The sequence below is a fragment of the Gopherus flavomarginatus genome, chromosome 3 (assembly GCF_025201925.1).
Source record: "Gopherus flavomarginatus isolate rGopFla2 chromosome 3, rGopFla2.mat.asm, whole genome shotgun sequence".
In the NCBI taxonomy this organism is placed as follows: domain Eukaryota; kingdom Metazoa; phylum Chordata; order Testudines; family Testudinidae; genus Gopherus; species Gopherus flavomarginatus.
Window position 1 is genome coordinate 187,834,676 of NC_066619.1, and position 13,709 is coordinate 187,848,384.

General features: G+C 41.0%; 1 protein-coding gene across 17 annotated transcripts in view; it reads left to right on the forward strand.

Annotated features, from left to right (window-relative positions):
* C3H4orf33 (chromosome 3 C4orf33 homolog) overlaps positions 1–13,709 on the forward strand; it is a 65,930-nt gene that overhangs the window by 27,957 nt on the left and 24,264 nt on the right. For 10 of the 17 annotated variants that reach the window (XM_050946635.1, XM_050946638.1, XM_050946648.1 and 7 more), the window contains 3 exons: positions 782–839; positions 5,870–6,050; positions 12,075–12,135. In XM_050946635.1, coding sequence (XP_050802592.1) covers positions 782–839; positions 5,870–6,050; positions 12,075–12,135 — 300 coding nt within the window. Of the gene's footprint in view, positions 1–781; positions 840–5,287; positions 6,051–12,074; positions 12,136–13,709 lie in introns of those variants that run through there. The other 7 variants (XM_050946640.1, XM_050946646.1, XM_050946649.1 and 4 more) reach the window with 3 other exon arrangements.

Here is a 13,709-nt window from a genome sequence, read left to right on the forward strand (position 1 = left end):
TCCCCTTGCATAGCACCCAAATCCTAATATGTGTGATTTTCCCACCATGGCAAAACTCCTATAAATGGTAATTCAGAGGAAATAATTGATTTTTAATAACACTTCCTTTTTTACATTTCCCTAAAACCCCCAGTTACAGGGCACTAGATGCCTCAAACTATCTGTCTTGGTCCTTAGATGACTACAATCATATTGTGAATAGATTCTTAAGCAGTTTCATTAAAATTTCATAGAGAATCTTTACTGAATCAGAATCCAGCATCAGATAGTGAGAAGTTCTCAAAGTCAAATTATCTAGACTGACTAGTCTGGAAAATTCAAATATTAAGCTGAATGAATAATATACCTGCAAAAACAGACCTTTGGCTTGTCTTAGCTTGTGTATTTCTAATTTCTGCTGACTTTATTTTTTATCACCCTTATGAACTCATATATAAACTTTAGGCTTTCTGCATTACTCACCCACTCTTTGTCACATCAATGAGTCTTTGGAGTTGGCATTTGTAAATGTTTTATGACAGTATTCCCAGATACCTACTCCTTCTTGCCACTAGATGGAAGAAGGTTATCATAGTGATGCTTTACCAACCCAGCTATCTTCATCTAATTCCACTCCCTATATTTCTAAAATAAGGAATCCCTCAAAAATTGTGTTTGTACAGAACTCTTTTTGATGGCTATATTTCTAAGTTGTGCGATTGTATGTTATATCAACAGAATTGCTAAATTATACCATACCATTATCTATTCACAGTTTCTGTCTTTTTTGTATTCCCTAAAGTAGAAATGTTTTCACTAATAATCATCAGACAAAATCACTGGAGGGTAAAAGGAGTGAGGTAAGTGTTATAACTTACAAACTTACATACAAATGTTTGACATAGGAATGGTTTGAAAAATATCTTATTCTTCAAGCGTTTAATATGAGCTCATGCACGCCTTCCAAAAAGCCTATAATGCCTTAAATACTTTTGATGAATAGAGGTAGTTTTCTTAGGCTTTGCCTGCATTAGCACTTTTGTCAGCAAAACTTTTGTCAGCCAGAGGAGTGTAAAAAAAATATACCCGGACCAACATAAGTTTCACTGACCAAAGTGTGGACATAGCTACTGTTGCTCATTGGGGGTGGTTTAATTATGCCAGTGGGAGAGCTCTCTCCCACTGGCATAGAGTGGCTACACGGGAGACCTTCTAGTGGTGTAGCTACAGCTGTACCACTATAAGTCCATAGTGTAGACATAACCTAAAAGGCAAACTCTAAAAGTTTGTTTATGCCTTTTGCTTCTCCTTTGTGGTATAGAAACATGGCCTTAACCAGATTTTTATCCAGTGGAATGGAAAATCAGGACTTAATATTTACAAAACCAAGCAGCATAAAAAGTCTTTTTCAAATAATGAGGACATCTTTTGGCAACTTCAAAGAAGCAATAAAGCATAGACCTTTTTATTGTTTATTTTTCTCTGTTATTTAATATTGTTAGAAGTTCTGTTTTGTGTTTCTGAAAGACACTGCACAGAATCTCACCCTTGGTATATTTTCACTTTGAGACAAGCTGAATGTTTCTGAAGTATGCACAACACAATTTTCAATATGCTTTATGTACAATTTTAAAAATAGTAATTTAATCTTCCTCATGTCAACTCCATTTCTAAAGTGTACCACACTGTGCTTAATTACAATATATTTGTAATAACATTATTGAAGCTTGATAATTGCACTGCATTTCTCATTTCCTTTTCAGTAAGCAATTTTATTTTGTTGTATACTTGAGAGATGCTTCACCAAAAGTACTGGAAGCTGCTTTACTCCTGATTTAACCCTTAATTATGTTCGTTAGCACTTACTTATACCACAACCAGACCCTTTGTGTTCACTTGTTTGTATGCTGGCATCATGGCATCTTTAATAATATCATCAGGAGAATTCACGATTCTAGAAACCCAGGCTTGTACTACTAAACTTCTGTGCATTTCATGACTTGTTTTTCCTCTGGTTAAAAGCAAGTCTAACGATGTAGTGAACAGAACGGTGATATCTGAAGCTCCAGTAGGCAATGTGTATGGTTGCATTAGGCATGATCATTTCAAAATGATATATTCAGGATTTTTAGTAGCTATAGTAATACACGTACAGTACATTTCAGTATGTTGTGTATTCCACAAGAGACAAACAATTTAAAGGTATTTTATGATGAATGTTCATAGGAATGTAGAATTTGCCCTTGTGGATTTATATCGTTACTCCACCTAGTCTAATATCCTGCCTCTAACATTTCCCAAACCTGCTGGTTCACCTCACCAATTGTGCATGGAAGGATTTCTTCCTGATTCCTGCTGCAGGCAATTAGCTTGCACTTTGACATGAGTAATAGCTGTCATAAAAGTATTCATTCTTTTTAATTTTAGCTACAGTATCCTGCAGCTGTGAATTCCATAGGTTGACAGTATGCTGTGCCAAGTAGTATTTTCTTGTTCTATAATATTTTATTATAGGCAGTTTAGGTAGTGACACCTAATGTTAAGGTTGCCAAATATTTTCAATTATCAGACCTTGTTTTTAATTATTTATAACTTTCCAAAACTTTAGTAGATTGGGCTGAAATATTCCATGTCAGGTGTCTGCTTCCAAATGAATTTTTGAAAAATTTTAGTAAAAATAGTTAATATGTTTCTCAGAATAAGATTAAGGACAAATGCATTGCTTTGCTCATATTAAAAATATTCTTGCAGCTGTTTAGTTGAGAAGCTATGATGGTTCCATGCATTTGAGATTTGGTAGGGGTTCACCTTGTTTTCAGGGCTGTGCCCTTTGCCTCTGAAAATTTTAGTTTGCACATGATCAGTAGAGACTTTACAGTTTGGCAAATGAATTCTCTGAAGATTCTCTTTGTACTGAGCTGGTTTAAATGACTTGCCCAGCATGACGTAGGAACTCTGTGGCAGAGGCTGGGAGAGAATTCAAGTCCCCAGGGCAGCATTCAGCTGTCTTTACTATGAAACCAATGTTTCTTCTCCTGCAATTTCTCACTTTGTTCAGTACACACCTTCCAACTTCTGCAGCAAGTGAGGTATGATGCCTACAGACAACAGCTTCATTCATTACACAGCCCTGATTCAGTCACCAAACACTGTCCATCCTCTGCTCTTAATAAGGTAGGGGCCCTATGAAAAAAAATAGAGTTCATCCTCACTATAACGCCCTTCACAATAATGAACCTTGGGCTCTAATGAACCCAGTCCCTGGATCCCACTTCGAGCCCAGCTACTGCAGTGGGAGTTGACAGCTCCTCTAGCCCTGAGGCTGCAGCAGAGGCTGAGAGCTGGAGGAGCTAGCAGCCCTGGAGCTGGAGGATCTGTTGCCCCCCAGGGGTCTCTTTTGCTATAACAAACTCCTGGCTATAATGAACAAAGAGCGTGGATCCTGAGGGGTTCATTATAGCGAGAGTGTACTGTACGTGGTTATTTTATTAAAGACTCTCATAATGCTTATTCACAAATAGTCAAATTAAGATTGCATGGGCAACCTTAATTCAGGCATTTCCCAAATTTTGAGTGCTTGACTTTGCAACTGTAACATTCTTTTAATATAGTTCTTTTTAAAATGTAATAATCTATAAATCATATTAGACCTGTACCTCCTTTGTTGTCCTTTGTGGATCATTTCACTCTCTACTATGTATGTTCTTGCCTGAGGAGGCTGGTATATATCACATGGTGACCTGGCAACCAAGAGGTTAATGCAGGTACAGTATAGACCCGTATATGTGCGAATCCGCTTAACACATGGTAGCGCCGTGCCTCCCAGTGCTACCTATCTAACACATGAGACTTGTTGACATGCGATACAGGAACTTGCTATGTAGCACTACAGATTGGCTCACTAGGGGCATGGCTACACTTGCAGTTGTAGAGCACTGAGAGTTAAACCAGTCTTCAGAGACCGCAGCAGGGAAACTGCTGTCGAGTGTTTATACTCTCAGCTGGAAGCGCACTGGCATGGCCACATTAGCAGCTCTTGCAATGCCACAAAGAGCAGTGCGTTGTGATAGCTGTCCCAGCATGCAAGTGGCTGCAACATGCTTTTCAAATGTGGGGAGTGGGGTGGAGTGTGACAGGGAGTGTGTTGTATGTGGAGTTGACAGCTCCTCTAGCCCTGGGGCTGCAGCAGAGGCTGAGAGCTGGAGGAGCTAGCAGCCCTGGAGCTGGAGGATCTGTTGAGGGAGAGAGAGTGGGTTTTTGGGGGGCTGAGAGCGTGTCAGCATGCTGTCTTGTAAGTTCAGACAGCAGTAGAACTCCCCCCTGCCTCTCTCTCACTCATTCAAAGCAAGCAGCATTCCTCAGTAATGGTTCCTTTGTCCTGGAGCAGATAAGCAACCAGCTGTCAGAAACAGAGCTTTGAAAGGGCATATCTGCATTCCTACAGTGAGGTCAAAACAATGACAAGAGTGGCTGCTTAACTTAAGGGGATTATGGGATGTTTCCAGTAGTCAATCAGAGCATAGTAATGCAATACCTTGTTCGCACTGGCGCCGCGGTGCTCCAGTGGAGGCGCAGCAAACATTATTCCACTCACTGAGGTGGAGTACCAGCAGCGCTGTAGCCACAGAGTCAGAGCGCTCTACATGCCTTGCCATTGTGGACGGGTAGTGAACTAGTGCGCCCGGGGCTGCTTTATTGCACTGTAACTCGCAAGTGTCAGAACTCACTGACATAGAAATCAAGAGGCAGTGCAGAGTGGAAATGTGCTGTACGTCTTTACCGATATTGGTAAAGACATATCATGCATGCTTAGTCATTGTGGAGGAGCAAAATGTGGAAAATATTGAAATCATTCATCTGCGGCGAATGACAGACTTCGTAAGAGAGAAAAAAATGCAAGCCCGAAAGAGCAGAAAATAACGGCATTTTTTTCTAAGTGAACCATAGACCCTATTTCTCAGCATGGCCGTCTTAATCCACGGTCCATTAAAGTGGTCGTGACGGCTTGACTCCCGACATCCGTGCATAAATAGGTCTGTACTGTACCGCTAATCAGTGGTGATTGGCAGCCTCACAGCAGCTGGGAAAATAAGAGCTGGGAAGTAGGGGGGTGGAGTGGCTGCCAGGGGAGCAAGCAAGCTGGAGAAGGAAACTTGTTCCAGCAAGGTGCTGAGAAGCTGTGCAGAGAGCGCACCCGGACAAGGGATGACCGGATCTACAGGCTGGAAAAGCCTATAGAAATGAGGTAGGAAGTAGTTCAGGGCACACTAGGAGGAGTTAAGGCCTGATTCTGTCTGTCTGGTTTTAGGGTTCTGAGCTGGAACCCAGTGGAGTGGGCAGGTCTGGGTTCTCTGAGAGACTAGAGAATGCAAAGAATTCCCAGACCCTTGAGCACTCGGATCAGCTGACCATGCCAAGTATAAGGAGAAAACCTACACATCCCAATGGGACTGAGGCTAACAACCTCCATAGCCCAGTATGGGGCTACCACAGAGACGCAGGCAAGAGGAGCTGACTGACTGCCCTGCCAAATCGAGTGACCTCTGGTGCAATGCTCTTTCTGGCCAAAGAGGGTGCTGTTGCATTGGCACATCAGATCAGACAGCCAAATGATACATAGTACTCCAAAAGAGAGATCATTGTTCAGCCTAGTATCATCATCTCATTTGACTTTTTAATTGCTGCTATATCCTGGGCAGACATGATGACTCTTCAGTCTTTTTTCCCCCTTTAAAGGATCCCGTACATTCAGAATCCATCAAAATAAATGGTAACTTTATACTGCTTTTGCTATTAAGACATTAAGGCACAGTTCCCAATACCACAGGATGGTACCCAGCATTTACCCATTTTACATTATTTCTTTTTCCAATTCTGTAATCTTCTGTAGTTGGAATACAAGATTACAAATACCTGGGACAGCATAAAGGTGATGCGTGAGCCAGCGATCATCAGATTTAAGGCAGGTGACAAAGGATTAATAATGGAAGTGAATTCCCTGTTCTTTGATGACCCTTCTGCCCCATCTGGTGAGCCAGGAAAGCCTTTTGATGGACTCTGGGATTACGAAGGTGAGCACACACACACACACACACACACACACACACACACACACACACACACACACACACACACACACACACACACACACACACACACACACACACACACACACACACACACGTTATGGAGATAGATTTCAGAATGTGGAAAAACACTAACACCTATGTAGTAATATCTACCTGTGACTGCAAACAGCCTGAAATAGCTCTGAGAAAATTTCTCCCATTAACTCAAAGTAGTGTTGACTCTAATGGTAATTTAAATGTCAACATTATTATTAGCTCACTGGTGATCAAATCATGCAGGAAAGGAGATGAATGATAATATTATGAAGTTCTGCAAAATTAATGTCTTATTTTGTTGTCTCAAGTGAACAAAGTTTAACTTGAGTGGTGCTTGAAGAGTATTTATACCTTCCTACTCCTCCCCGACTCCCAGGATTTGACCCCCTCGCAAGTACAATTTTCAAAGAAATGTATTGGGTTACTTTAGACCTCTGGAAGCTTGTTCCATAGTTCAATCTGTTCAGCTGAGAATGCTTTGTCCTCAGCTCTCGCTTATTTTATCTTGAGCTTTGTGATCTGCATTGTCCCAGAGGATCACAGTTGTCATGATGGTTCATAAACGAAAATTTGGGAAGCTGGGACTTGGTGCATTAATTGCTTTGAAAATTAGGACTCAAGCTTTAAACTAGCAACTGAAGCTGACTGGAATTTGAGGGATTTGAGAACTGGCCTGGTGTGCTTATGGTGGACTGTATTCTGGAGAAGCAGCCAACTGTATTTTGTACTAGCTGAAGCCTGGCTAGCTCAGTTGGTAGAGTATCAGACTTTTTAATCCAAGGGTCCAAGGTTTAAGTCCCTGGTCAGGTAGAGAGACACTTTCCTTCGGGGGGGGATCTCAGTGGTTTGAGCATTGTCCTGCTAAACCATTAAGCATTGGCTCAGGGTTGTGAGTTCAGTCTTTGAGGGGGCCTGTTAGGGATTTGGGGATTGGTCCTGCTTTGAGCAAGTGGTTGGACTAGATGATCTCTTGAGGTCCCTTCTAACCCTAATAATCTGTGATTCTATAGTCTTAAAGTTTGGTTTCATATACAGTGAATTTCAGAAATCCATCTACCAGGTGATGAATGTGTGGATCACTTTGGGCAGATGTTCATGTGTGGGGAAAGAATGAAGCTGGAGGTTTTTTTAAATAAAGGCATTTTTAAATACTGATGCTGCCTGGTCATCCAAACTTAATGAAAAGTCAGTGAGGTTGTGCACCACTTTGATGAATGAGGACTTTATACTTTTAATGGAAGACTGGGCCAGTGTGTCTGTGTCATAGCATTCCCTCTCAGATCTGAACCTCAGAGTTCAGAAAATGAGATACTAGCACCTGACTCCTCTAAGCTTAATTACCAGCTTAGATCTGATAGCACTGCCATCACCCAAAAATATAGTGTTTTGGGGCACTCTGACCTCCCCAGCCTTCCCTGGGGACCCCAAGAACCCAGATCCCTTGGGTTCTTAAAACAAGGATAAATAAACCATTCCCCTACCTTTCCCCCTCCCAGAATTTCCCTCCCTGGGCTGTCCTGAGAGATACTGATCCAACCTCTTAAATCACCATACAGAGAAGCATCTCCCTTCCCTTCCATAAAGAGGCAAACAGATTCAAGGAAAACAGAGAGAGATTCTATCTCTCCCCCCTCCCGTCTCCCCTACCCGTTCTGGTGAGTTATCCCAATCCCCTGAAATAAAACAAGGGAAACAAGAGAAAAAAAATCAATCAGGTTCTCTAAAAAAAAGAAATCTTTTAATAAAAGAAAGGAAAAAGTAAAGAATTATCTCTGTAACTTCAAGATGTAAATATTACAGGGTCCTATAGCTTACAGACACCAGAAAGAGACTTTCCCCCCAGTACCAATACAAATCAAAATATTCCCAGCAGCTATACATATAAAAGTTAACCAGCCAGATCCACAATTGCAAATAGAGTAAAACAATCAAAAAGCCTAAACCACCTGTTTTTACTTACTATTTGAGAAGAAACTTAAAGAGCCTGTAGTAATGTCTGGTCTCTCTCAGACCCTCTGAGAGAAGAACACACAATGGACAAAGAACACACACAAAAGCTTCCCTCCACCCAAATTTAGAAGTATCTTGTCTTCTGATTGGTCTTCTGGTCAGGTGTCCAGTTCCCTGCTTGTAACCCTTTACAGGTAGAAGAGACATTAACCCTTAACAATCTGTTTATGACAGTCTGATAGTTCTATATAGCAGCGTTTCTCAAACTGGGGTCTGCGAGGGTACTCCAGGAGGTCCCTGGGTCCTGCTGATCAACTCCTCCCCCTCCTTCCCTCAACTCCTCCCCCTACCTCCCAATGCCTCCTTCACTCGGGAACAGCTGTTTAGTGGTGTGAAGGAGGTGCTGGGAGGGGGGAGGAGCAGGGATGGAGCATGCTAGGGGGAGTAATCATGTCCAGGGCCATCGGCCCTGCTGATAAACTCCTCCCCCTCCTTCCAATGCCTCTGCACACCAGGGAATAGCTGTTCAGTGACATGAAGGAGGTGCTGGGAGGGAGGGGCAGGCTCGGGGACAGGGTGCTCAGGAGAGGGGGCAGAAAGAGGCAGGGAAGAGGAGAGGCAGGGGTGGGGTGGGGTCTTGGAGGAAGAGTGGAGTGGGAGAGGGGCCTGGGGCTGAGCTGGGGATTTGGGGGTCCCCGAGCAATTTTAAATCAAAATGGGAGTTGTCAGGTTGCTAAAGTTTGAGATCTGCTGCTATATAGCATTTTGCCTTTCCATTGAGCACCACTTGGTCTCACGTGGGTTCAACTTGCACAGCTTCTCTTATTCCAAGAGCTGATTTCTTGTAGGTGTTCTATATTTTAGTAGTGGTGTTGGCTGCATCAGTTGAGGATGAGGTATATTATTGAGTGTCATCAGCATACTGTTGACAGCTGAACCCATGGCCTCTCACTGTCTCCCAGGTAGGTATTAAAAAGAAGCAGGGATAGTATGGATCCCTGTAGGACCAAACAGGTGAGGGCCTTCAGAGAGGGTGAACCATCACCACACTCTGAGCTCTTCTGGAGAGGTACAATTGGAACCACTGTAGTGCTGGGCTATCTACTCCTGCTGTGTTATGTAAGAGTGTTAGCAGTTCCTCGTGGTCCAGTTTGTCAAAAGCTGAAGAGAGGTACAGCAGTACTAGCCTAGAAATCTTGCCTATGATCGTGGCCATAGGAATGCCATCTCTTAGTGTCACCACAGCTGTCTGTGCCGTTGTCTGAAACTGGCTTGTGCGTCATCCAAGGTGTTGGCTTATGTAGCATTGTTGGAGCTTGATTACTACTTTCTCAGTTATTTTGTCTAGAAATGGGAGGTTGAAAATGGGTTGCTAGCTGAGAGGTTTTTAGGGTCAAGTGATGGCTTAAGTATCAAATAAATTATTACATTTTTTCAGGAAGTTTGGTAGGTATGCGTCTCTGAAGGAGGCAATGACTTTCCATTAGTAGTGGGTATAGTTGCTTTTTGCTGGCTACCACCAGCCAAGGGGGACACTGATCCATTTCACAGGTTGTGGCTTTAATATATTTCAGGGCTTATTGAGCTTTAGCATGTGTGATAGGGCCAGACTCAGTCAGGAGTGGCGGGGTGGATGTTACAATCTGTTCAGAAGTGAAATTTTCTTTTCTGTTTTTTCCCAATATGTGGTCCATATACATTTGTATTGATCTTATCAGTGAAGTACACTGACAGCTCTTAAAAAAATTTTGATGCATGAGTCTGATATCTGGGCTAGGCAGTTGAGATTGATTAGCTGGTTTACTATATGAAATAGTTCTGCTGGACAGCAGTCTGTTGCATTGATTGCACGGGGTAGAAGGCTTATTTTGCCTCCTTATTGCAGTGGTGTAGTCCTGTAAGAGTTGTTTGTGCTGCTGGTGGGTGGATTCAAAGTGTCTTTTTGTACCATGAGCATTCTAACTTTCTGCTTATGCATGTCTTCTATAGTGGTTAATCTGTGAATCAAGGTGATCTTATTGGTCAAGTTGGGTGAACGCGTGGCTTGAGACAAAGGCATCAGTGGTACTTAACATCAAGTGATGGTTCTGTTGTACTAACTCATCAGCGCCTTGGTCTCCTGGGCTGAGTTGCAAACTTAGAGAGTTCAGGAATCTTCAGGGGTGGACCAGCATTTGGATGCTCACTATCATGGTGGAAAGGAGGGAGGGCTATGATCTTGCCTGGACGGGGTTATGATCATATGGAAAATGGTATGTTGTTGTCTCCAATATACACTTCTAGAATGAAGATAGTATCCAACATATGTCCATTTGCATGTGTGGATCTAGAGCACACCTGGGAGAATCCCATGGTTTCCATGTAGGCCATGAGATCAAGTACTACTGTATCATGTTCATTGTCTATATGGAGGTTAAGGTCACTGAGGACCAGGAATCTGAGGGATTCCAATACCATCCTGGGCAGTAGCTCCAGAAGTTCCTCCAGGAAGTTGACAGGCTTTCAATCTGGAGTTCTGTAAATCACTAGGAGCCCTAGTTTTCTTTTGTCTTTGTCTCACAGATCATAGGGATGCACTCAAATGTTTTTGTTTGGTAGATGGAATGTCTTTTGCACCCGAGTCTGGAAGAGAACAGAAATTATCTCAATCTCCTCCTTTTTCTGGTGCACTGTAGGGTGTGCCTCAAAATGAGCAGTAGTGTCAAGATATGAAAAATATTTAGTTTGATAACAAATTAAGAGTCTCTGAGTTTAAAATTATCATGCTCTGTATGTATGAGAAGAATTGCTAAAATTAACTATATAAAATAAACAGTTATATTTAGGAGCAACTTGATGACAGATGAACATAAAACATGTTTTGGAATATTCATTTTCTAGAAGTCTAAGAAGGCTTGCAGTTAAAATTACTTATACACATACTGGCTGAAGCTGATTGAAAAAGAATCGATTTCTGGAGAAACTTTGAAATGTTCTATTTTGCAGGGTTTTTAAGGGGCTTTTTTGTTTTTTTGTGAATGTTTCTGTGTCGAGTTTTTTTAAAATCAAAATTGCATTTGAAATTGAATACTTTCATTTACTGAAAATTGCATCTTACAAACATTTCTGTTAAACATAAATTACATTTTTAGTTAAGAAAAAAAGTTGATGATTTTTGATAATAAAGTTAATTAAAAAATCCAAGCAAGTTTTGAAAAAATGGACCGTTTTGAAGATGTCAATAATTTGTAAATAAAACGTCATTTTGAAATAAGGCAATTTTTCCTCAAGAAAACTTTTTTGTAAAAAATGTTGCCCAGCTCTAACAGTAGCATTCTTTCATATTTGGGAGTGTTTACCCATTACAAAGTGCAATGCAGAAACAAGAGTGTTTATCAGTCAGGGGAAGTCTGGTTCAGAACAATCAGAATTTTCACTAAAAAGTCAAACCAAATCCTTTTAGAATCCTAGTAAGCCTTTATTTAAAGGCTTCTTTTGGTGGCAGATCACTCCAGGGGTAAGGCCAAAGCAGACCAATCTACCCTATTCCTTCAATACCAAATCTGTCCCCTTCCAAATATATCGGTGTTTAACTACACAATATGCCTGCCTAGACATCCCACCACAGACAGTATTTGTATTTGTCCTGTGGGAAAAATACACTCATATATTCTTAATATGATTATCACATTATTGAGACAGTCTTTCCGTCCTCACAACTCTGCAATGCCTGAAACATCTTAAAGATGAATAAAAGAATAATTTAGAGGACATGTGGTTTACCTGTGAAGACTGAGACTATCTCAGAGATATAATCACAGGCAGTAGCTTTATGGTATTCACCTTGGTGTTATGCTGACAGTTTCCCCTTATTTCCAGGATGGTCACTTAAGCTCTCCTAGTCAATACTTAGCATTCCGCTTGCAGGGGCATATTCCAGATTCATGCAGAGGTTGTTTTTTTTTTCTTTTCCCAAGTACAAACTTTCTTAATTCTTGGAATTCTTTGGTTTTGTGTTTTTGTTTTTGTTTTTTTTTGCAGTTGTTGAAGCCTTTTTTCTGAATAGTGAGACTAAAGACTATCTCGAAGTGGAACTTTGCCCATAAATTTTGATTTGTAATACTGATGATGCGTTGTTGTTTCTCCTCTAAATCCTTGTACTTTGTAACCTTTATGTTCAGAGGTATTGCTGGTATATAGTTTCAGGCATTAATTATTTTTTAATGAAACAGTTTATATATGGGTGTAACATGACCAGGAGAACTGGAGACCTGAGTGTGAGTGAGGGGAATATGGAGGTGCTGCACTTGGAGAGGAACAGTCAGCGGCTGGATGAACATAAGATGATAAGTCAGGCCTGGTGCTTCAGTCAGGCCTTGCAAGTGGGTAGGGAAAGCTAGCTTGAACAGTTAAAACTTGATTGCAGTTTTATACCCTCCTTGACAACTCTGTTTGAAGTACATTGCTGCCCCAGCAGTTACACATATCTTACAGTGCATATCTTGTGGACCTCAACAACATTTGAGGTTGTAATTTGTTTGCAACCTTGGATCTTGTAAAAGGACTCCCCAGCTGCACTTCCAACATCACTTCTGCTCTTACTAACACAGATAAAGAACAGAGAAAACTTTACACAGGCAGCAGTTTGGCCATAGTATGAATAAATGTGGAAGGACTTCCCTCTCCACTCCCACTGTTTTATGCTGCAGAGGATTCCAGCAGCTTTTTGCCTTAAATTAGGCATACAAAGAATGCTAATTATACAGGAAAAGCTCCAGTCCATAGGTAATGAGAAATTATTGAAAAGGAAATGCAGAAATGCAGTGATATAAAAAGGAGTTAAAATATCTTAATGTTTTCCAGAGTTTGGTAGCTAAAGCTGGTCTGGAAGTCTTTGGCAATTTTTTTTTATTAGAAAATGCCAGTTCATTGAAACAAGAACTTTTTTCACACCATATTGGGTAGGATGAGAGTTTCTCAGGTCCAGGATGGGGGGAGGGGAGAGAGAGAGATCCCAAAACAGCCCAATGGTTAGGGAACATATCTAGCCTCTAACCACTTGGAGAATCTAGGGCCTCTCTGTCTCAGCAAAAAATAAGCCTTGGTTTTGCTGTGCATCAGAATGGAACCAAATGTCAAAACCTCAAAATTTTTCACAAAATGAAATCCTTGTTTTCCAGCAAGTTCTAGTGACAGCTATTTTATTACATTTTTCTCATCTATGGCCCCAGAGATCTTTGGATTCTCTTGCCCCCATAACCTATAAACCCAAGAGATAAAGACTCAGAATGTTAGTTCATCCATGAAAGCGCTTGGCTTGTCACTCAAAGATTATGTTTATTAATTAGAACAATTGTCTGCTCTATTTGCACTTAATGGAACATATCCTGCATTCTTTCCCATGTATGGAAAACAGCTGCTGAGTCACAGCAAATGTATAATCACTCATTTTTTAAATTTAAAAAAATATGAAGATTCATATAAACTATTAAACGTACTGCTCTTGAAATTAGGCATTTATATACACTACTTACTGACGGGTTTATTTAGAACTCTTACTGCTTGTGGCTTTGCAGCCAGCTGTAATCTGACTAATTAAATTCTGGTCAGAAATGTGGAGTTGTTTATTTAAAAAAAAAAGAGAGATTATGTGCAATATTTAATTGTTTGTTACCA